The sequence below is a fragment of the Conger conger genome, chromosome 5, assembly GCF_963514075.1.
Source record: "Conger conger chromosome 5, fConCon1.1, whole genome shotgun sequence".
NCBI lineage: Eukaryota > Metazoa > Chordata > Actinopteri > Anguilliformes > Congridae > Conger > Conger conger.
Window position 1 is genome coordinate 43067809 of NC_083764.1, and position 25171 is coordinate 43092979.

At 45.2% G+C, this 25171-nt stretch overlaps 1 protein-coding gene across 1 annotated transcript; it reads right to left on the reverse strand.

The window, feature by feature from the left end:
* Nucleotides 1–18: 18 nt before the first annotated feature.
* Nucleotides 19–24438, reverse strand: vwa5b2 (von Willebrand factor A domain containing 5B2). Its single transcript, XM_061243673.1, has 22 exons — nucleotides 24347–24438; nucleotides 18186–18398; nucleotides 17638–17853; nucleotides 16075–16300; nucleotides 15751–15911; nucleotides 14625–14756; nucleotides 13912–14036; nucleotides 12989–13165; nucleotides 12585–12695; nucleotides 11181–11383; nucleotides 9369–9483; nucleotides 8700–8885; nucleotides 7797–8016; nucleotides 7112–7392; nucleotides 6087–6324; nucleotides 4856–5161; nucleotides 4394–4531; nucleotides 3545–3673; nucleotides 2746–2796; nucleotides 2546–2636; nucleotides 2160–2283; nucleotides 19–1923 (listed from the first exon to the last, which is right to left on the reverse strand). Exons 2-22 carry the CDS (start codon nucleotides 18322–18324, stop codon nucleotides 1243–1245), a joined length of 4050 nt encoding a protein of 1349 aa, XP_061099657.1. The 5' UTR covers nucleotides 18325–18398; nucleotides 24347–24438; the 3' UTR covers nucleotides 19–1242.
* Nucleotides 24439–25171: the final 733 nt, after the last annotated feature.

Below are 25171 nucleotides of genomic sequence, written 5' to 3' on the forward strand. Positions count from 1 at the left end.
AAAGCATCCCTTTATTACATACTCAGGAGGACTAAAACAAACTTCAATTACATTTCAAATTGAACAGCAAATTATTGCCTCTGACATTAGTAGTTCGGTAATTATTCACCTCTTGAAGTTGACCATTGAAAGTACAGTTGTGTAAGTCAGTTTTCAGTTACTCCCGCCTTCCCAACACGCACGCACGCACGCATACACACACACACAAACTCTTCAGTTCTATGTTCCTAAAAAAGCAGTTTAACTTGCACTGTGAATGTGTAATGAAGATGTGGGGAATGCTCTGAAATATAAAACTACTGTGGGATCAGGTTGATGGATTTTAATAAGGATCTGAACAATGTACCCATTGTGTGTCAAAAGTGTCAAAAGATTCACCTCCACTTGTTTAACAGCTGTAGTGTAAAAAATATTTTATGCCTTCATGTCCTTTAAAGGTGAACCTTGGGATATGATATCACACACGTGCAAATGGAGCAAAGATTGTACAGTGGGCAACTGAACGAGTCACCATTCAAGTGTGAATCTTCTACTCTCCTTTGCTTCCAGCAAACCTGGCTCTGATTGGGTGATGGCAAACTTCAACAAAAGAAAATTGATATGTTTCATATAAAATAGATGGTTCTATATCTTGTAGTAACTCCTGGAAGATAATGCAGATATTATTCAGGGGAGATATTGTTAGTGTCTTCAACTGAAGAGGTATAATAAACATTTTCATTCCTGTTTTGAAAGCTAGCTTACTATAGTTCCATTTACTATAACTTGCAAAGATAACTAGCAAATTAATAAATGAATTCAATTTATTGCACTTGTTTTGCTTCTACATCATATCATAGGCTCCATTAATACACTCCAGAGATTTAACTGAAGTAGAATAAAATAAAAAAAGGTCTTGAGCGGGGATGTCAAACTCAATTCCCAGGGGGCCACAGTGTCTTTCAACCCGCTGACAAGTCAATTAGCCAATCAATAACTTGAATGAACCGCAGGTGCTGAGAACAACCAGAAAACCAGACACTGCGGCCCTCCAGGACTGGAGTTTGACATCTGTGGTCTAGAGGTTGAGGTTTCAAGGCACATGACTGTTTCTTCTCCACCATAACTGGTTGTCACTACCAACATCGGTGCATAACTCCCTCTTCCCCACACACAATTTCAAGTGGATTCTTATTGCCCACGATTCATTGTCAAGGCTTGGGAGGTGATGGTGACAGAGTAGCAGGGCGAAGGGGGTAGTGGTCACATATTATTGGGGTTGTAGCAGAGCAAGTTGAGCTTGATGTTCTCGTCCCAGTGACGCAGCAGCAGGAACAGCTGCCGCGCCGCCCCCTTCAGGCCGGCCAAGTCCACGCCCTCAGGCAGCGTCTGCCCGCGGAGCCAGAAGTCGGCCTTGGCGGCCACCAGCTCCCACTCCACGAAGAAGGCGGCGCAGCGATGCTCCAGCCAGGCCAGAGCCACGGCCGTGGCCCAGGTAGAGCCCTCCAGGTCCCGCAGGGCCAGCCGTTCCCCCGCCAGGTCCGGGGGCTCCACGGGAGACCCCTCGCACACGTCCGTCTCCGAACCCCGCCCGCTGTCCGCCTGCCCCGGGCCCCCGCCCGGCTCTGGGGTGGTGTCCTCCGGGCTCGGGACATCCGCGGGCGGAGGGACGGAGTCGTGCTGAGAGTGGCGTGGCCTGGGGACCCTGTGTTTGGAGGGCGGGGCGCCTGACTTGGTGTCCTGGTTGCAGGCGGAGAAGGGCTTGGTGGGGGCGGGGTTCGGGTTGGTGGGGCTCTGCGGGGATCCGCAGTGGAAGGGAGGACTCTGGCTGCTGCGGTGGATGGTGTAGGGAGAGGCCCTCTTCAGCCTCTCCTGGGGGATCTGCAGGCATTCCGAGTACAGCTCCGTCAGGAGGAAGGCTCCGGAGGCCAGCTGCAGACGCACCTGTCGTAGGGAGGAGGAAGGAAAAGAATCCGCATGAAACGGTAGGCCTACCATCCTGCCTAGAAGAAGTCTGCTGCACTTGAATGACTTTCATGGATTTGGCCCAAGTATGATACGCTTTTCCCCCAAAATCTTGGTCAGATGTGATGTGAGCGGTGTAGAGCAGTAGTTGTCAGCCAGCAGCGGTGTTGAGTTTGCGTGTGGAAACTAGGCCCTGGTCCGTGTGCTGTTCTCACCAGCTGCATGTAGTCAGTGCTGTCGCAGTCAGAGGGTTTCTCCGCCTCGGCTGACAGGCAGTGTGGCTTCAGTGGCACCTGCTTCCCTGTAGAGCTGGAGGCTCGGAGCTTACCCAGACTGAACCTGCAACACGGACAGGGACTCGGGTGTACTCTCAAACAGACCAACTTCAATACTCCATTTTACACTGACAGATTAGGTTAGGATTAGGTTTGAGTTTCAACTAATGTTATCTTTTGACTTGTTACGTTATTTGAATTCCCACACAGTCAAGACAAAGGGTTTACAGTTGTGCCTTTTGCCTAGGTTAGCCCTCTGACTTTCACTTCTTTGGCAGTCGTGTGATATCATCAGTGGTGTTCAGCTAAGCCTCTCCAGTTCTCACCTAGAGCCAAAGAAGGTCTCCACTGACCGGCTCTCCATAGACCGCTGGGACTTCGCAGATGGGCTGACGGGGTACCAGCTGCCCCCTGTACCTGCAAACATTTACACAGGTGTCATGTTTTATAATGCATTCACTTTATCTTTCAGCACATGTACGCCAAATCAGATCATTGGGAAAGTTGGGAAAGTTAGGATACTCACTGCTGTCCCAGGAAGTCAGGCTACAGGGAGAGGCTGGGGTGTCCTCCCGGTCTGCAAAACCAAGACAAGACATTACTATTTCTGGAAGAACGGAATCAGCAGCAGTGATGCTGGAAAGTTCTATGTTAGAAAATAATTACTAAAGGCTCTGACTGAATGAAACTGAGATTAACCATTTTGTCTAATGAGGACAACACAGGTGTCATTGCTGAAGCCAAATTAAACGTTACTGGGAGGTTACCGTCAACACAGGTGTCTGCTGCCGGTGTGGTTATTACAATGCTTGACAAGTGGCTGTGTTGGGTGTTCGAGATAAGCAATTTGATGATTTTGTTGTCAGCTATAACGTTTATGATCAATCGTATATGTTCTTATCCCTTGGAATTCCAAATGACTACTGTCTGTTTGGGATACCTTCAGCCTGCTTTGGCTCATATATGAAGAAAGAAGTGTCTATTAGGACCTTAACATAAGATGTTCAGTGAAAGAGAGAGAGGAAAAAAAAAGGTACAGCTATTTTTACTTCAGTCCCTGTTCCAGATTTAGATAGGGACTGGGTTTTACTCAGTGCAGTTATCCAGCTAACTCCGTAATCCTGCTTTGTGGAAGAGGGCCCCGGACTACTGAGCTGGGTAACTGCCTAATAAAACCTGGAGCAGCTCCTTTGACTTGTATTTTACTTCAGAATTGGGAGCATTCCGATTTTCACGGAATCCAACTAACTCATTCATCATCCTGAGTACAATTAGGATAAATAATGCAACATGAATATGTGTTTATTTGGGGATTCCTGTTTTACCTGTTGATGCGAAGGTGTCCTCAAACTCCTCAGAGTCCCGACTGGATGGCCTACGCCCCAGTCCTGTGGAGTACGCCCTCTGTCTGCGGCTCCCAGAGTGAGAGCTCCGTCTGGTGCTGAAGCGCACCCCTGCCAAACGAAGGCGGCCATGCTCGGTTACCATGGGGACAAGGGCTAATACAGGCTTGCTGATTGTTTTAACCCTTCGAAGCCGAAAGACGCCATTTACGTCAAAAGCACTCCCTTTAACCTCTAATGTTTATTATACCTCTTCAGTTGAAGTCACTAACTATATCTCCCCTGAATAATGTCTGCATTATCTTCCAGGGTATACTACAAGATATAGATCCATCTATTTTATATAAAATATATCAATTTTTTTGTTAAAATAGCTAACTAAAAAATTAAAAACTAAAAATAACAAAAAAACAACAACTGAAATATCAATAAAATAAAATAAAATAAATACAGCATAACATACGCAAATATATACAGTATAAGACTAAGACTATTACACCTATTATTTTCATAACCAATAAATACAGCATAACATACGCAAATATATACAGTATAAGACTAAGACTATTACACCTATTATTTTCATAACCAACTCTAACTCTCAAGTGGTGGAGTTAGTGTTAGTGTACAATTGTGTATCTTTAAGCAGGCAGGGCCACAACCGTAGCAATCACACCAATGATAATATAACCAATTAGATACTAACTACTATTCACAATTGTGCCCCTAATCCTTTTATGGCAGAGCACAGTCATCTTTGCTATTGCGGCAGGTGCTTTTTATCTTGGAGCCCCAGGCCCTGATAGCTGGTAGTGCTTAATAATGTCATACCTGTATTTTGCACTTCCACAGACCCCGAAAGACCCTCTTTGGTGTTGCCATCAACCGCAGCGAAGGCTGTGTACATGCAGATTGTGTTGCAGCCCTTACTGGTCTGGATGGCTTTCATGCGGTACCTCTTTGCTGGCCCTGCCAGGAAAACACAGTAAGAGGAGCTTGTTTTTCTGCTGCTGACCCACCCCACATCCACGGGCATGATATCTTTTAAAATCGATAACTGCCTGGGAGTAGTGTGAGGCATTGCATCACTGCTCCTGCTCAAGTCACATTTCCTGAGGACTGGCACCGAGGGTGGCACTTAAAGAAAGAGTTTGGTTCCACCTTATGCCAAACTATAATAAAGTTAAGCAGTCTTAACTTCTACTCAGACCTCAACCTCTGCCGAGAAACTACAATACCCAGGATTCCCTGAGTACCAGCCCACCAAGATCAGTTTGAAGACAGAACGCTCACCGTGCTCAATGTCGGCCTCCTTCTCCGCCATGTTCTCGAAGTCCCGGATGACAGAGCGGGCGGTGAGGTGGTGCACTATCTCTTCCCAGCCTTCTGGCCCCGGGGCGGGCCCCTCGGGGGTCCAGAGGGGGGACAGATCCACAGTCACCTCCCAGGACACAGGCTTCCCGGACAGCAGCCCGTGGATGACAGAGCGGCACAGGGCGGGGGGCGACTGGGGCTCCTCGGGGGGGGCAGCGGAGAACAGGTACTCTGGATCAGTGAAACTGTCCCAGTCCAGAGGGGAGGCAGGGAACAGCAGGCCACCTGGGTTACAGGAGGGGAGAGAGGTGACTGTATGTTGCTGAATGGCACTCATTCATCTATAATTTGGAATTGCAGGCTCATAGATGGTAATCTGTATATCGTATTAGGGGCTATGCATAGTCTGTCTGGGTGTTCTTAATGAGAATGGTAACAGAGAACAGAGAAAGGCTGAGGGGTGAGATATATAGTGCTGGGATGGAAGTTGTAGTTTAATGCAGTTGGAATTATTTGAAATATAGGATTTAAGGTGCTGGATTTGAGGTTTCATTAGGGTAAAAGGTGCCGTGGAGTGTAAAGTGTAAACATTTAGGTAGTTTTGTATTTGGGGGTATTTGAGGTGTAGCAATTGAGGTGTTAAATAGGAGCAGGAAAGAATGGTTTGGTTTATTTCTGTTTCACACCAACTTCTGCTCTTAGTTTATTTAGCCCAGTCTTTTACAGGATCTGACATTGTAGCTACATTTGTTGACAAACTAATGAAAGACAGCTGAATATACTTGTGTCCTTGAATAAAATGTTTCACTGTGGTCTAACCTATGAGTTAACCAACATGCATACAGTTAATTTATCTAGGACAACTGGTCGAAACAAAAACCAGCATACAGAAGCCTCCAGAAATTAAATTACCCACCCTTTCTTAATCAATAAAAGGCGTATACTGTATTTTGAAGTGTAAAGTGCAAGGGTATGGCAGGCTTGGTTTTTCGGGGTGCGGTATTTGGGATGTAGCATTTGAGGAGTCCGTTGATTAAAGCTGCATGTTGGAGTGTAACCTGAGCAGTGAGTGTATGCCAGGCTTGGTTTTTGGTGGTGAGGTCTTTGGGATGCAGCGTTTGAGGAGTCCGTTGATTAAAGCTGCATTGTGGAGTGCAACCTGAGCAGAGAGTGTGTACGGGCAGTTTGGTGAGGAGGTCATGGGGCTCACTGGAGTCGGTGAGGCTCCGTCGAGAGAGGGCCACCATGGGGGTGGGCTGAGCCTCCCCGTCGCTCTCCTCCAGCCGGCCACCCACGGCCTGGTCGAAGGACACCTTCTCCAGGGCCCGCCGCAGACGGTGCATGTCCAGCTCGCCCTGCGGCGAGGAGAAGCTGCGGCTGGCCATGGCCGAACGGGCCAGGGCCTTCTGTCTGCGCCGAGACTCCTCCGCACTCAGCACCCTGCCCGCCTGCATCACACCCGGAGACAAGCCCACACAGACACCGTGTATCTACCTTAAAGCTTAAGAAGAATATCGGTGTGTTTAACAGTACATACTGAATACCTTAAAAACATTCAAACAAAACAGTGACAGACAAACTAATGACACGAAAGTAGATTCACCCTATTTTGGCTTAATGCAGGTGCTGTGTGGAAAATCTCTGTCTCAGCATTTATTGGTGAGCATGTACTGTACGTCAGCTTCCCTTTGGTCACGTTAAGGATGCAACAGGTAAGATTTTTGTGTTAAAACATTGTTACAAGACCATTGTAAATCCCTTCCTATAATTGAAAAAGGCTCACTGACATGTTGACTCACCCTCTGCCTGTGTTTATAGTCCTTAAATTCGGGTTTTAAAATGTACAGTTGATGGCCTGACACTCTGTACCAAAACATTGTATAACCGTACAATAATTCAAGCTCATTGGTTGAAAATTCTCTCATTTCTAGAGAAATTGCTACAGCCAATGGCATTTCAACGTCAGCGTGTTAACAGAGAAGGGGGAGGGATAAACAGTGTTGTGGTTTGAAGGTGTTTATTGCTGCTATTCCTCTCTTGACCATTAGAAGTCCGAAATTACCTATTGTACCTTTCACTGAGTTTAACTGGGACGGAATGAAGTTGCTGATACACTGAATGGCCTCCACTTATTTTTTTTGCTGTATCCAAACTGGCACTAACACGCAGGCACTGGTTACAGTAATTGCTGCCATAAATGTCGCCTCTTATCAGTTTCCACCAGTCGTCGGTTACCTTTCCTGACTCTGTTTCAGTGCTCTCCGAGGACTGCGGGTGTTGCCACGGCGACTCCCAGCGCGATAGCCGGCCTTGCTCGGGCGGGGCCATCCTCTCCAGGCCCTGGGGCAGGGAGACGGTGTCCAGCAGGGGGGGCTGTGGACACTCGGAGCCGGAAGACCCCTGGGTCAGGCCCCTCTCGCTGCTGAGCGAGCATCGCGTCAGAACGTACTGCTCCTGCACATACGAGTCCCTCTGGATCCTCTTCCGCACGTCGCTCGACGGCTCCACGTCGCCCCCTGCAGACACTGCGCACACGCCCGTCAGCAATCGCACTTCCTCTGTGGATGACTTTTAATGCTATTTCCAGTTGTACATTGCATTACATTACATTATTGGCATTTGGCAGACGCTCTTATCCAGAGCGACGTGCAGTTGATTAGACTAAGCAGGAGACAATCCTCCCCTGGAGCAATGCAGGGTTAAGGGCCTTGCTCAAGGGCCCAACGGCTGTGCGGATCTTATTGTGGCTACACCGGGGATCGAACCACCGACCTTGCGGGTCCCAGTCATTTACCTTAACCACTACGCTACAGGCCTCCCTTGTACTTGACTCGAACACACAACTTTCTGCTAACAAGCCCAGTTCCCTAAGCAACCAATGCCACTGTGTTTTCCAGACACACTGACGAATAGGCCTCACCGTTGCCAGGGCTGGTATCTGTGGGCCTGGCGCATGAAAACTCGGAGGAGATCTCGCGGGATATCTCCCGAACAGCCTCCTCCACGTTGTCCTGCTCCAAAGGGGCCAGCAGGGGTTCGAGGGGGTCGGCCGTGAAGGGGACGCAGAGCTCGTCCTGAGAATGGCCGAATACGGAGCCCATTGAGCCCCGGGACTGGCCCTTGTAGACGCGGCTCTTTGCCTGTGCAAAGTGGGGAGAGGAATATACACTCACACCAGATTCATTCCAGTCTCACCCTGAAGGCATTTGTGTTTATTTACCAATTGGTGCCATATAATGTAATACACAGTAATACACTGAGGTACTGTGGCTTTAATGACAATTATGCAGTGTCTTAGGTCTGCCACTTGGAGAAATCTGTGCAGAGCAGAGCTGGCTCAAAGTGGTAATTGCTTATCTGGCTGCATTGTGTCTCTGACTGCACTCAGTTTGGTAAAGCTCCTTTTGCAATGATATTTGGTGCCTTTATTGGATATTTGACATTGTACATTGTATTTCACCATCAATTCGAGAGTTATACCAATTAAGTATCAGCTGGTCTTTCAAGATCAGAAGTGGAACTGGAAAACAATCAGTGACTAAATACCCACAGAACAAATGCCCCACACAACACTTATTCTCATGAGCTTGGACTTCTTAATCTGATTACTTCCTTAAACTGAAGTACTGCTATAGACAGGTTTAAAGAAGTCATTTGTGTTCTACTGGGGGTGGGTTGGGGTTTCAGGTGGTGAAGAGACAGAACACTGATAAAATACATTTGAAGGCAATCGAGGTGAAGTTGTAAAATGTGTTTGAACTGTTATTTTTCTGGGAGACCTATGACTGCATTCCATCAGCGTGGCTAATTGCTTCGCACTTACCTCATTCTTCTTACTTCTGAAAGGAGACACATCATAGATGGTGCAGTAGCCAATCAGGCAGTTTCCAGGATACAATGGAGGGATTTCATTGGGTGAGAGGAGGGCCTCCAAGCTATCCGGGACATACCAGTCAATACGTACATCTGTGAGTACGGGTTCAAAGGCCTTCTTCAAGGATTTTATCAACTGCAGGAAAGTAAAATTACATTTTGAAGATGAAAATAGATAAAGACAACAAGTTAAACAGTAAATACATTATAAGTTTGAAGATATTTTAAGTAGTTTTAAAGGTACAATAGGTAATTTTGGACTTCTAATGGTCAAGAGCGGAATTGCAGAAACAAATACACTCAAACCACAGCACTGTTTATCCCTCCCCCTTCACTGTAAACGCGCAGACGTTGAAACGCCCTTGGCTGTGGCAATTAGAACCATTTATCAACCAATGAATTATTGCACAGCTATACAATGTTTTGGCCTTCAACTGCATATTTTGAAACCCAAATTTAAGGACTATAAACACAGTCAACATGTCAGTGAGCCTTTTTAAATGATAGGAAGGGATTTACAATGGTCTTGTAACAATGTTTTAACACAGAAATCTTACCTATTGTACCTTTAAAGGTTCTTTTTTTTCCCCAACAGAGGTCAAAGTCACATCATCCTCACCTTGGGCTGCAACCTTGATTCCTCATTAAGGAACTCTGTGATACCTCCTGTAATTTTGGCAACCCCTTGCAGCAGCCTTCTACAGGCTAGTGGGCCCAGGCCCACTCCAAAACACCTGCCAATCAAAAAAGATTTAAAGTACATAACAAATGGATTATGAAAAAACAAAAAAATGTATTGGCCTCAGAAACCACATAATATAGAATTGTTCTGAACATTTTGGTTTGTCACATGAGCACGTTACATCAATCTACCCTGTGCAGAATCTGGACAACAACAACATCGCAATGTTATGACAAAGTGGGGACTTCACTGTTTGCAGTAAATGAAAACTCAAAAGCAACAGATGTCCTGGAAGGTGAGCTGGCCTAGCTCTCCCTGGAATGATGAGAGGACTGTGAGGAAAGAGGATCATGGGAATCCCACTGCCCAGGTGAGACACTAACCCACATACAGTACTGCAGTGCTACTTGCATAATAACTCAGTAACAAACCTTTGAGGAAACAATCCCAGAAGTCCAGATGTAAACAGGACCCCACTTGAGCTTCACACTCACACTATATTACTTCACATTATTCTCTGATCAGTTTCTCTTGCTAACTGGACATGTTTATTCACCAAGGTCTTTTAAACCTTGTAATTTGAAGGATTAATATTCTTCATGTGGCAGAACCTATAAAAGCTTAAATACGCCATGAGTTATTGGGCCATTTCGTGAATTAAATGTCCAAGATACAACCTCCAGACCCCTCTTTAAATGCAACAATGACAAGATTTAGGCAACCCAGGCACAAATCCAACCATTATATGTATATATTTAATTGCACCAAACATAGGTTCTCGGTAACCAAGAAAAGCTCTACCACAAGGAGGGATTCAGGAGTTTCCTCAGGCACCTGTTTGTGCGCGGAATACAGATGTACGGAAAGAAATGGAATTAGCCTGAGTGATTTTTCCACAATGCCCAGGGGAGCGGTAGAGCAAAGAGAGGTGCGGCAGCCCCGTCGGCAAAGTGGAGCACTTAGCGTGATTACTGGGAATGACCTAACGTTACGCTGCGCTCCGACCCTCCATCTCCCCTCCCTCCTTCCCTGTCACCGTACCCCGCTGAAGATGTGCTGTAATTAGTGCTCTAGTCATTTGGACAAAGTTTGGGGAGGGACAAACTACAAAGTGCCTTGTAGCGTTTTCTCCCTTTGCTCATCTCCCCCTTGCTTTGGAACTAAACTGATGCATGATTCCTACCGCCAGCCCCTGTACAACCTACAGGGCGCAGGCCCTGTCTGCAGAATTACAATGAACAGTTCTGTTCTGGTTACAAATTGACAGGAACAGTGCCAGGGCTAACCGATAGCAGGCTGTTCAGATTCAGAGAAGTACCATGAAATGAAAACCTTTAAAACTGCATAAATTGCTTCAGAATTTCTGATGGCAAATCCAGGTTGTTTCTACAGATTGTGATTCTGTCCTCTGCAATCACTATTCGGTCCTTTGCAATCATTATCTCATCACAATAAATACACATAAATATATATACTGTATATCACTATTTTTCACTGCTTCAGTATATCACTGAGCCTAACCCATTCTAGTCATCGCTTTGTATGAACTTACAAGAAAAGTATGAACTTGCCAAGTTTACTGCAGTTCAGAGTGGTGGGAGATCAATGTGCGTATCAATGTGCAATGTAACAGAATGCAAATTCGCAAGGCTTGCATGGCAGTTACTTCTGCTGGCTGCAGCCTTTCTCTTTTCCCATTGTCAAGCTGTGTTAAATGCCTTAGGATGTGCTGGCCCCTGCCGTCTTTACCTGCCCGAGCAGGCATTCCTCCGCACAAGCTCGAGCACTCTGCCAACATTGCTGACCGTGCCATCTGTGATGATGAACACCTGGCGGGGACTGCTACGTTGCACAGGCTGCTGGTACACCCAGGAGAGGGCGCCCAGGAGATTGGTACCCCCCATGTCGGCCCTCATCTTCTGGACATACTCGTAGGCCAGCACCAGATTTTCCTGGAGAAAACAAATACGTGAAAATACAGAAAACAAGTTAAACAGATAAAGTTATAGCTGGTCACAAAACCACAGTAGCTACAGTATGAAATTATACATGTTGCAATACATGCAATATTCCAATAATAAAATGCATCTGACCCAGTTCATGCTGTGTAGAAACCTGACAGTTCAAACAAAGATGCAGACTTTGTGACAAGGATGGGGGTACTTGAAAGGACCCGGATGACAGGAGTGATGGACAAAAGGAATATTCCCTGTTGTAACTGCTTGCAATTGATGCTGCCTGTTGTTATTAATGTTGTTAATCTTAGCTGTTTTAATACAAATCCAAGTAGGTTTAAAGGGAAGAACTTTATAGTAAACTATTCTTGTATCTCCTAAACATAACCCAACTTCCCAAGCATACAGTTTTTTTTATTGTGCACAGATTAGATGGTGATTACTTCATGTCATGAATGTGGAGTCAAATCACCATATGGCCATCTTTATTAAAAACCATTTGTCCCACCTGGCCCTTGCACTGACTAAACCTGATACTCTGCTGTCAAGGCAACCTCAGAGGGGTGACCTGGACATTGTTATCCAAGAGGGAGCAAACAAGGTAATTCACTCAAATAAATAACAGCTCTGTTCAAGGTAAAGTCATCTCTAAGTGCATCGTGATGTTTTGGTGTCATTTATTTTCTGGAGACATTTTAAGGCCTCTTTGTCCTCCTGAGCTGTCAGATTAGACAGGTACATGATTGTGAGGTTGTGATTCCAGTGTGTGAGAGCCAGAACTGTGTTCTCAACGCAAGGCTTCTTCTAAATTTAACTGCCAGGAAGGCATCCTCAGTCACGCTGAAATTTACACCTTTTTCTGACTTCAAATTAAATTGACAATGAGCTGAGGTAATGCATACAGAGGGAGGATGCACACCACAAAGATACAACAAGGTGCTGGCTAACAGTTAGCGATCATAAAAAGAGAAATATATTTGCATACTGTATTATGCTCTAATTTATTGGAAAAACCAATGTTTTGACAAGATAGCATCTTCTTCAGGGTCTGTATGATTTTTGGATGAATCTGAATACCCTGTGAGAAAAGCTGTGGATCGTAATGATACAGTATATCATTGTAATTACTTATACTACAGTTGTATGTAATGAAATACATTATAAACCACTGTGAGGATATAGTTACACTGGTACTGACATCGGTGCAGAGTTTGCTGGTGGTGAACAGGGTCTTTGTGGTGGAGCCAAACCCCACGATGTTGAGCAGCGTCCCAGGGGGCAGACTCTTGAGGGCCACCACCATACCTTCCTGTAAGGTACAGGAGAATGGGGATGCTATGAGTGCAGCACTGTAGAAACAGGTAGAATGTACAATAGGTCTTCACACTAAAATAATGGGTATGATACATGAAAATGCATAATCAGAAATTTTGTTGAGAGAGATATGTCATTCTTTACGGTGGTGGGACTGCATGTACTTCTATTCAGCATGCCATATTGGATGAGTTGACTGGACCCGCCTCACATGCACGTCAAAACTTTTTCACCCTAATCTGGCAATTATATTTCTATTTCTACCCTAGTGTAGATTCGAAGGGGCACCTTGATCTTGTCAATGTTGCCGCCACTCATGCTCCCACTGCGGTCGATGAGGAAGACCATCTCCCTGGTGGCCCGGTGCAGCTCGACCGGTTCGCTGAGCAGGTCTGGGCAGAAGTTCAGCATCAGAACCGGGTTACACAGAATGTCCTTGTGAAACCGCTTCCTCACAAACTCCAGCTGAAGGAAAAATGCAGTTCTTACAAACAAGGACACTTTGTATCTGACACAGTGTAAGCCTGAGCTAATATTCTAAAATTTGAAAAGGAAATATAAAAAATAACTAATAATGAGCAGGACTTTTGACTCAGGACAGGAATGATTTCCTGGGTGATACATGTGTTTTTTTGTGGTTGGAGAAAGTTTGTGAAAAATCAGCGAAACACCGTCTAGGCATTCAGGTGAAAAGTCAAAGTATTCTAGCAGACTAGGACCTGGCAATTCCAAATCAGGGTAAAACCAAAGCAACATTTGGGTTATCACCAGTCTTCTAGATGTCTACTGTAGTTGCTTTTGCTCATTGAATAATTTGACCCCGAAAAGGATGGAGCAGTAGTAACTAATGGGTAGAAGGAAACCTTTAGAGAAATCCTTTGATTGGGTATGCAGAATTAATGGTGGCTCAAGGTGTGAGGTTTCAAAGGCTGCAGAGACCAGAGACAACCATGGTCATCCATTACATTACATTACAAAGCATTTAGCAGACACTCTTATCCAGAGAGATGTACAACAAGGTGCAGATCGAACACAGGAACAAGTGTGAAGAGGACCCTAGAGGACAGTACGGTCCTAGCATGACCATACAGATACAATTGGAACCCTTGAAGAATACATCAACTTAAACAAGCATACCACGGTTGGCAGGTAGAATATTTAGCATCCATGTTTAGCACCATTGCATCAGTGCATCCTTTGCATCCCTTCACCTTCTTTTCACTGTCTGATTCCTTCTTGGAACAGCGGATGAAATCGCGCCGGGCACTGATCTGCTGCTCATACTCCTGGAAGGTGAGTCGCCCTCTCTCCAGGATGATGAGAGGACTGTGGGGTTCTGCAAGAAAGAGGATCATCCCACTGCATGTCTCTCTGTGGTAACTCATGGCAAAGCCCTAGTCAGCAGTTCTCTCGATGCCAGTTGTAACCAACACTGTTCCTGGAGCTCTGCCATCCTGTAGGTTCTAGCTCTAATGCTAACAAAGCAAACCTAATTCAGCAGCTTGCGGTCTTGTTGAGCTGCTAATTAGTGGAGTCAGTTGCATCGAATTCAACAGAGTTGGTTAGAATTTTCTAGAATGCTTCTCCCACTGTGGCCCCCATGTTCAAATGCAGAACTCAAGACCTCTTGGCCTTTTAAGTGGACACTCTGTCCCTTTAGCATGTGGAGGTCCTGGTTTGTATCTCTTCCCCCAGCCCCTAGATGCTCTAGTGTGTAATTCCTTCCTCTCTGGTTCCCATATAAATAGCAGTGGTTCCCAAACTACTCCTTGAGTACCCCCAGCTGCTCCACATATTTGATGTGTTCCACCTCAAGGACACCTGATACAACTCCAGTAAGTAAGACCGTAGCCCTTGCTGTGCTTGAGATGGGACACACAAAATACCTGGACTGGCTAGGGGCACCACTGCCTCAGGACCTCACCACTTAGGTGCAGGATGATCTCCAGGTGCCGGTCACAGGGGTGCTCCTCGGCGAGGGTGATGTAGGTGGCAGAGGCGCACTGGGCACTGGGGTCCGCATCTGCACGCAGAGCATGGGTGGGGCTCTCCAGACCTTCAGAGACAGGGGACAGACAGCCAACTGCCAAAAATGTCCGTAACTGAAAAAGGTGGCATCACAACACCAAATGAGGCATTGACTGTATGATGAAATTTAAATGCATGTATTGTCCAAAGACTCTTTTTGGTGTTTTTCTGAGGTCATCTCCGCTGCTTAAATACAAACAAAATATTTATCTTCTCCAGAGGGAAGTGCATTTGCTCCCCTGGTGAATAAACAAGGCTTTCCCTCCTGGCAGATGAGAATAACTGAGTGTCCCCTCCCCCACTCCTTTCCCCAGGAGTACATTCACTGTGGGGTGATTGAACGTCCTAATTAACCACCCTCTTAATCTTGACTGATACGTTCTGGCCCTGCTCCAGGTCCAAACAGGACCACTCCCTCTCCCCCTCCATCCTCGTCTCAAGCCCTGTTGCTGTCGGGTCCTCCGGCCAGTAGGTTGACATATTTCATAAAGGGAGTGGATGTCGAAGTCAATTGAGTCTGTCAGTAAATCAGCTTCGGAGACTGGCTCCAGCCATTAGTGCCTGGCCCTCCCTCCTCCTGACTCTCGCAGACAGCTCTGTTCCTCCAGCCAGACCCAGTGCTCCATAAAGGGAGCTCCTGATCAGGTGCACTGTGAGGCAATGGCACGGGGTGTACTGTACGTTTATATGAGGGGCTCTGTTGTGCAGGCATACGAACCAGAAGCAGAATTAGCAGGGTGTGCTGAGTACCCAAACATAGAGACTAACATAGGCCAAATTAATGAAAAACACTGTTTAATGAGTGTTGACACAAGTAACATTGTAAATTGTTTATGAGGAAAAAATAAATATAGAGTCAATATATTTTCTCATCAGAGTTATTTATTTAAATGTTTTTTCATTGTATTTGTAAAATGGATTTGCTTTTCCTTTGCGTAGTTCTAAGCAAGGCACTCTATTTCCCATCATGCCTCACACCTATATGTAGGACAGGCTAGCTCCGCCCCTGATATTAACCCTACCTGCAAGTAGACATGCCCCCCTCACCAGCAGCTGAAAGTTGAGCTCGTAAAGCATGTGAGTGACAGCTGGACTGGTGAAGATCCCATGGGCACAGTACTGGGGTGGGCTCATCATTCTCTCCTGTTTGACCCCTGAGGTGCCCCCAAAACAACTGGTCGGGCTAGAATGGGGGATGGGAAGGTGCAAAGAAACAAAATAAATTAGAATTGGATTCAAAAATAGTTTTATCTCTTTAAACATTGCATGAACCTCCTATACATCCAATTAATAAATTAGTAACAAATCACAGAATATCACAGGTTTGATACAAAGGTGTTACATACCTCTGTCCATCCCACCTCACCCCGAGCTCGCTCTTGTTTGGAACCATCCTGCCTCTCACTATGGGGGTAAGCACTGAAGGGTAGACCAGGTGGATTGCTCCATTCTCCAGCGTAGGGAGCTCCAGAGTGGTGCCTATGATAATGGTAACTACCTCCATTGGCCCGATGACACCAGTACCAACAATGAAAGTGGTCCTCTCCAGGTCTTCATCCAGAATGAGATGCCCTGAAACACAACACCTTCCCGTCAGAAGCTCAATGTTCTTTTACATGCAGGTGACCTTCATTTGGATTTGATAAGAGAATAAGAGAGAATATTTCATTGTTATTAAAGTACTATTATATTTGAAATATAGAAGCAACTGATTCATTCAAAATAAAACAGAAAATAATAGATATAATTTCCACTTTACTCCAAGGGAGGTACTTTATATTTAAACTGTCATATAGTATCCCTTTGAGAAAACTTTGGAGGACCTTGAATTTGCATACCACAGGACAATTCTAAATAAAATAAAGGAACATTAATAATATTAATTCATTCATTCATTCATTATCCTTACCCGCTTATCCTGATCAGGGTTGCAGTGGGGCTGGAGCCTATCCCAGTATACATTGGGCGAAAGGCAGGAATACACCCTGGACAGGTCGCCAGTCCATCGCAGGGCACACACACCATTCACTCACACACTCACACACTCATACCTACGGGCAATTTAGACTCTCCAATCAGCCTAACCTGCATGTCTTTGGACTGTGGGAGGAAACCGGAGTACCCGGAGGAAACCCCCGCAAACACAGGGAGAACATGCAAACTCCACACAGAAAGGCCCCGGCCGACGGGGATTCGAACCCAGGACCTCCTTGCTGTGAGGCGGCAGTGCTACCCACTGCACCATCCGTGCCGCCGACACATTAATAATATGTACATTTTAAATATACAGTATATCATAATAATTAATTAATTATTAATATAATAAGAAACAATAATAGCCTATATAAAATCTAATATGAAATTAATATGAATCCACCAACAAGCACCGTAAAATAATTCAAAAATAGCAGCCTCCCTGACAACAAAAACATCAACCTACAATATCTACTGCAGACTTACGTATTCCAGCCATTTTTCAGCATTAGACTGCTCCCACATTGTGCTGCTGTGTAATTTAATCAGTGGAAGCCTCATTAGAAATGCCAGTATTACACAGACATTCAGCAATCTGAGATAGGGAAAGGATTAATATGTCTCCCTCTGTCTCTCTCTCTCTCTGAATACATTTTTCATGCTATTTTTCTAGGAGTATCCACAACAGAGTAATGGGTAATGTAGCTATACCAAAATCAGTATTTTGGCAAGCCTGCGGTGATTGTAGTCCACCTGCAAAATGGCATTGACATTTGTTTTGAAACGGTGGAGATATCCCAGTTCATAAATTGCTATTTTGAGTGCATTGAGTGAGCTCAGTTTAATACAGAGGAGCCCCACAGAGCTGCCATCTTTCCTACCCTCTCGTGTGGGTGCTCTATAAGCCCAATTACTCCGTCCTTGTGCCGTCTCACCGTTAGTGCACTGCATGTCCATTTTGGAGCTCCCGCAGCAGCCCCAGTCCTTGCTGTTGGAGCACTGCATGTCGAGACCGGAGCTGCCGCAGCAGTCCAGACAACAGTCCTCCATCTTACCCCGGCTCTGGATCTGCACACTGACCACTCTGCCTGCAACCACTGCCTCAAACCCCACCACCACCTCTTTCTCCCCCAGAGGGTATACGAACACGCCTGGAGGAAAGAACGGGAGGGAATAGGACACATCAGAACCACGCACGCACCGCACACACGCACAGCACACACGCACCGCACACACGCAGCACATGCACTGTAGCAAATGGAAACCGCTGTTCCCTTTGAGAAAATAGTGAGGAAAGAAGAATACACTAAAATTATTTCGGAAGGTGTTGTGTTTCGATCTACTGTATTGGTATTGTCTGCCATATGGAACTTGGGAGACTGGTGTCTTTTCAGGTGTCCAATTTTTAGGGACTTGCTTCAGCACCAACTAGAACAAATATATTATATGAACAAAAACAAGGTGAGGAAACAGACTTAAGTACCTTCCACGGGCTCTGAGTCAGTGTTGGCATAGGTGAGGTGGGAGGTGATTCCCAGGGAGCAGCCGTTGGAGCAGGACTTGACACAGGAGCTCTTGAGCAGCAGGGGGGCCCATGTGGAGCGGTTCCGCAGGCCCGGCATAGTCTCTGCTCATCAGAGACGGGGGACCCTGGGAGCTCTTGGTGGAGCAGGTACTTCAGAACTGTGGCAGTGAGCTGAAACAAGAGGACAGGGAAACAGTGTGAAGAGACCTCAGTTCATGGCCCTGTTTGGTGAATGCATGAGAGCTCCCTGCTGTAAAATCCAGCTATGCCAGGTTGAGGCCAACTGTTCTCCATTTTCTCCTCTCTCCTCAGCACACCTCCCCCACCATCTCAGTCCTCGCTCACTGCTGATGACTTTGCGGTATTTTTTGACTGGAAGGTTGCAGATATCCGCAGCACCTTCGCGACAACCACCACTTCTATGCCTGCCTCCCTTTCTGTGTCTGCCCCCTGTTTCTCCTCTTTCTGTCCCCTTACAGATGCTGATGTGTCTCACCTCCTGCTCTCCCACCGCCCTACTACTTGTGCCCTGGACCCCATCCCCTCAAACCTCTTTCAGGCAATCACGCCTGACATCCTCCCGTTTGTCACCTCCCTTGTTAACTCCTCTCTGTCCTCTGGCTGCTTTCCCTCATCATTCAAGAGGGCCTACATCACCCCGCTCCTAAAGAAACCTACTCTAGACCCCTCCTGCATTCAAAACTACCGTCCGGTATCTCTCCTTCCTTTTCTATCCAAATCCATTGAACGAGCTGCCTCCAACCAACTCTCTTCCTTCCTCTCACAGAATAACCTGCTGGACTCCCACCAGTCCGGCTTCAGACCTGGCCACTCGACGAAGACTGCCCTCCTCTCTGTCAATGAGTCCCTTCAGGCTGCACAAGCAACCTCTCTCTCCTCTGTCCTGATCCTCCTTGATCTCTCTGCGGCGTTCGACACGGTCAACCACTCCATCCTCTTGGCCTCCCTGGCATCTACAGGGATCTGTGGCACAGCCTTAGAGTGGATCAAATCTTATCTCTCTGGCCGGTTCTCCCAGGTGTCCTGGGCTGGAGGGGTGTCAACCCCTCGCCCCCTTGTTACAGGAGTTCCCCAGGGCTCAGTCCTCGGACCCCTCCTCTTCTCCATCTACACAAGATCCCTTGGCCCTGTTATCTCTGCTCATGGCATCTCCTATCATTGTTATGCCGATGACACCAAACTCTTTCTCTCATTCCCCCCATCAGACACACAGGTCTCTACCCGTATCTCTGCCTGCCTGAGAGACATCCAGAGCTGGATGGGCAACCACCATCTAAAGCTCAACCCAGGTAAAACAGAGGTCATCTTCATCCCTGCTTTAACCTCTCCCTTCTCTGATTTCTCCATCTCACTAGGGGATACCACAGTGACCTCATCCCCTAGTGCAAGAAACCTTGGAGTGGTGATGGACAACAGGCTATCCTTCTCTGAGAACATCGCTACGGTGACCCGGGTGTGCAGGTTCTTCCTGTACAACATCCGGAGAATCCGATCCTTTCTCACCACCTACTCCACTCAGCTCCTTGTTCAAGCAATGGTTCTGTCCCTCCTGGACTATTGCAATTCTCTGCTGGCTGGCCTTCCAGCATCTGCCATCAGACCCTTACAACTGATCAAGAATGCTGCAGCCCATCTGGTATTCAATGTTCCCAGACATTCACATGTCACCCCCCTGCTCCGCAACCTCCACTGGCTGCCTGTTATGGCTCGCATCAAATTTAAAACTTTGGTGCTCGCATACCAGGCAGTTAAACGATCAGCCCCTGTATATATTCAATCCCTTATCAAGACTTATACACCAGCAAGACCCCTCCGTTCTGCCACTTCGTGTCGTCTGGCGCCTCCTCCTCGCTACACCTGCACCTCACGCTCAAGACTGCTGTCCGTCCTGGTCCCACGGTGGTGGAATGACCTCCCGGTGGATGTCAGAATGGCAGAGTCTCTGACCTCCTTCAAGCGCAGACTGAAGACCCATCTCTTCAGGCTACACCTTTCCCTCCCAAACTCACCACCATGATTAGCCTTAGCCTGTAATGGCACTTATGTATAGATTGTATAGATATTGTTACTTGTATAGGTATTGTTATTTTTTGTAATTGTGGTATGCTAGTCGGAAAGTTGATTGTACTCTTAAAAGGTTCTGATTTTCTGCATGTTTACACTAGGACTCGGAACTATACTGTCCTCTCAGGTCCTCTTTGCACTTGTTCTTGTGTTTAATTTTCACTTTGTTGTACGTCGCTCTGGATAAGAGTGTCTGCTAAATGCCATGTAATGTAATGTAATGTAATGAGGCTGGTCAAGCTGGTCATAAGCTGGTCTAGCTGGGTATGAGCTGGTCAACCAGCCTGGCCAAGTTGGTCATAAAGGTGGTCTAGCTGGGTTTGAGCTGGTCTACCAGCAACCAGCTGTTTCTTATCATAGCTTGAGTTGGTCTAAACTGATCGACTAGCGAAACGATGTTGAGCTTGGAGCTTGTCTGAACTGGTCAACCAGATTCAAAACCTCTCATCTACTGTAACTATTTAATTCAAGGCATGTCAAGACCTCGTGCAGTAATGCACAGGATTTGGATTCCCATCCTGAAACTGTGCTTGTATAATTAGGAGTCAAACAGTGAGCATCATTAATTTTAACTTTTTTTTTTACATTGAAGCTTAAACAGTATAGGGTACAGGCTACAAAAATAATTTCTTAACAATATTTTTCTTAATAATTATTATAAAAAATAATCATTACTTAATTTCTTGAAAATAATGTATATGGTTCTTCTCAATCAAAACAAATTCCCTTAATGTGAAAACTTAATAAAATGTATTGTACTTGAGAAAAATCACATATTGAAAAGGTTTCTGTTTTGATACTGACTTTTGTGAATGGCATGGCTGATGAGTTTTGTCAATGATACCCATGTCTGAAGTTTGCACCCCTCTAAGGACTTTCTGCTCTTGACTACATGTCTAAGATAACCTCTCTCACACCGATAAATGATTAAGTTTCTATGATTTGTTAACCCCATATTCTGTTTACTCTCCTCAGTGATGTTTTCAAAGCCAACCATCCTCCTTTCCCAATAAAGAAAGACAAGAGAAGTGTTCATATTTGTTCCCCTATGGCCGTGATATTTATCCCCTTCTGACAACATCTCAGGCCGGTTGCCAGGCTAGTCCCCGTCTCTGGCTGCGTGGCAACCATCAGAAGCAGCAGGCAGATGCATTAGCACACGGCTAAATCATTAACAGCTCAGTCAACATTCCAGGAGCACCAAGCTCACCATCAAAGCCCATGCTAATGCAAAACCAAATACCCAGCACTCTCCGGGGACAGACACAGCAGGGAAATGTTCAGTTGATTTCATGGCACAATTGAAGAAAATGCCAGCAAAACCTACTTTACTGATGAAAATGTGTGTGTGAGTGTGTGTGTGTGTGTATGAATATTTGTTTTTTGTTTATTACTTGTGTTTCCAGCCTTCTGTCACTGAACTCACAGAACCACAGTGTTAGGTGAAAAGAACTATGACAGAACTAGGACATTGAAACAGTGTTCATCATTTTACCATTTATATAACAGCAATCGTTAAGAAATTAGATGGTTTTGTAGATTTGGCCACAGCTCAGTGAACGGACAATTGTGGTAGCAGTCGTTAGATGTTTGCTCTTACCCAGGTAATAACTTTTTACATTTATTCTTAACAGTAAATCAACAACTTACATCTGTCCACACAAGCTTGATCAACAGCCATTAGGTGGGAATAATGCAAGTTCTAATACATAAAAATACAGGTGTGAGGTAGACAGATGTGAAATTTATACAGATCTTTTTTTTTCACATTGACAAGACTTTAGAGGTGAATCTTAAGAATAGGCAAGGAAGGCAACTGTCTAGGGCCCCAAGAACTGGAGGGCCCCTGAGGGCTGAATTTGAGCAGTTTGGGGAAATATGATGACAGTGGAAGTAGGTCAGAAGGGCCCCTGAGATTTTCCCCCAGTCTCTATAATCACCTCTGAAAAACTTTCTTAGGTTTCTAAAATTCCAGTATAAATATGGTTGATTCGGAGCAATTCAGAGAGATCGTGCCATGTCATCTAAATGTTTAACAAAACTTGCTAAAATTGTTATGCAGCATTGTTATTTAGTAGATAAATCACTTTTAGAAACCCATTTGTATGCATTGCACAGAGCCTACATACAGCCCAACAGAGTTTCAGGAGGAAAAAAGCAAAGAACAAATACTACCGTCTGAGTGGTATTTCCTTTGAGATGCTTTCTGTCAAAAATGTGTGCTTAGAATTTTGGAACTTATTTTTGAGCCGTTTTACATATTGCAGGTTTGACCCATATTGGTTAAGATTAAACACCTGCTAACCATGAAAATCAATGGACTCACACCACTGGATGCAAGTACATGGAAACATTGGTGAGACGAGCAGTAGTGAAATGCTTGGACTCTGGCCCTCAGGTTTATGACCTTTATGCGCATGGAAACCTGCTTTCTCAAATGGGTGGCACAGAATGCATAAAATGTAAAACCACAAAGGTTACTTGGCCGCAGTGAATAATTAAAAGGATACTCTTCTGGCTTGCTGTTGTGAGTCAGTGTTCGTTTGGAATAAACAAACAGGTCAACGGGGTACGCAGAGTGGCTTGGGTCGCACCTGTTTTTGCACATTCAGGTCTGCGGTAATCAGATGCAGTGTGCGATTTGCTGTGATCGGGAGGACGCGGCAGGCTTTGCGCCCACATCGCCACCCACGACCTTCCTGCTCTCCCACCCCCAGACCAATGAGCGGGCAACGAGGATGTCTGTGAGGCTCAGCATGGAGCCAGCCACCAGTAACTATCGCTGTCTAACACTTCTCAGGGCAGTGAACACACAGCAAAACATTCAATGTGTTAGACTGCAATTAAGTGAATTTCTGCCTCACAGAGCGCATCTTATCCCTTTTGGCCTTACATAAACCGTTTCTTTAACTGTTTATTTATTGAACATTTAAGTGTTCAAATTTGCCTGCAAACGTCCACTTCACCCCTCCAAAACCTTTTCCAGCAACACTAACTGACATGCCTAAAAGACATGACATTTTGTTATCTTTGTTATGTTAAAACATTATCTTACATTTTTCAAATGAATGACATGCCTTGCCTTATCTTCTCGGCCTATAAATAGTTACTTGTCAGGCAATGACAGTAAAACAGAAGAGCCAGAAACTACACCAGGGCTCTAAGAAAGCTTTATGTCATTATGAAACAAGTAATTACAACTGTCAGTGCTATATAGACATGATTAGTGTTAAGTCAAAACAGAAACAGTCTATTGAGAGAATCAATGTTCATTTTTCAACTGAGGATTTGGAGGCAAATACTTGATGTTTAAATATAGGGATATATCTTTGTTTATTTACTTGAATCGCCCTCGTGAGATGCATTCCTGTTCTGTGTAATTCTAGATGGAGATCTGAGCTATACATATTCTTCACTCAGTTACTCACCAGGTTGGATCAATAAATGATTCACACAAGGATGAAACCATAGCTTTGAAATTTGAAAAGCATAGGATACAGGACAGGTTGTTTTTGTAATTTCTCAGAACACACAATAAAAGCATGTCTCCATTCAGCTCTGCTAGGTTGACTGCACCGCAATCACACTTAATCTATCAAAGGGCAATTTTGGAAACGATTCCATCAAGAAATACAAAGATAGGGGTTGGCACAAGAAGCAGAATTAAAGCCACAAGTGCCCACATTTCCAGATACTTAACCGGCATCTGATAAAATAAGTCAGTATAGTCATAGATTTATTTGCACTAAAATAAGTGTATAAATAATATTCATATATTTACAAATAAAAACACAATTTCATGGCAATTTAAGTGATGGCATAAGAAACATTAGCATAAATATATATAGCAAAACTGGATATGTATTTTAGATATAATAGCTAAGGAGATGCTAGATAGAGGAAGCTGTAGCCTATACAGTAGCTAAGCATGATCCCTGTCCAATGCCCTCTCCCAAGTTTTATAAAGCTGTGCTATCCTGTAAAACTTAATAACAACGAATAAACCGTTTATGACGCGTGTAGATTACACTTACTTGCAGTTTGTATATGCTGTTCAGGAGAGCTGCAGTCGGGAACAGGAGTTTCCGATCTTCCGCTTCCAGCTCAGTCGGGTCTTGGTAATTGCTCCAGGATGCCTGGTATCAACAGCGCCTGATCTCGATTTCGTAGGGCATTTCACTCACGTGCGCTCTCGGAGAGCGCGCGCGCTGTTGCGCGTCTGGAAATCTCTGTTACAGACTTGATTTGCAGACACTGCATAGGCTACACACGAGTCACACCCGTATGATCGTGCTGTAAGTCGTATTATTTTCTGTATTTATGCATTCATGATGTAACGCGTCGAGATATGTTCGCGAAATTTGGGGAAATTAAATGGTAACGAATATGATCGTTATCATGGCTATTTAAACATACACGTTCATATAAACAATAATCTCTTCAAACATCAAGGCATTCATGCAAATGCTCGTTGAATGTGACTCGTATTATATTGTAGCATCATTTGTAATGCTTACGGGTATTAAAGCAGCTGTATAAATGATCATTTCTGAGTCATTCATTCTGTGCAAGGTGGTCAATGCTGTTTCATTGATTCAGCTGCAGTTATGGGCGGGCGGGCGCACGCAAGGATTTTGGTCTTTATCCAACTTTTGGATATAGTATTGCTTACTTTAAATAGAGAACGGCGTTTAAGCTTAGTGTTTTTTCCAAGAGAAGACGAATAAAGGTTTGGAAGTGGAAGTAGGCTACCTAGTACCAGTCCGACCCACTATGAGGAGAGTCTATATGAGGCGGGCCGTTCTTTGTCAAGGTAATTGACTCTGACTGCTAGTTAGAATGTTCTGGTAATGACCCTG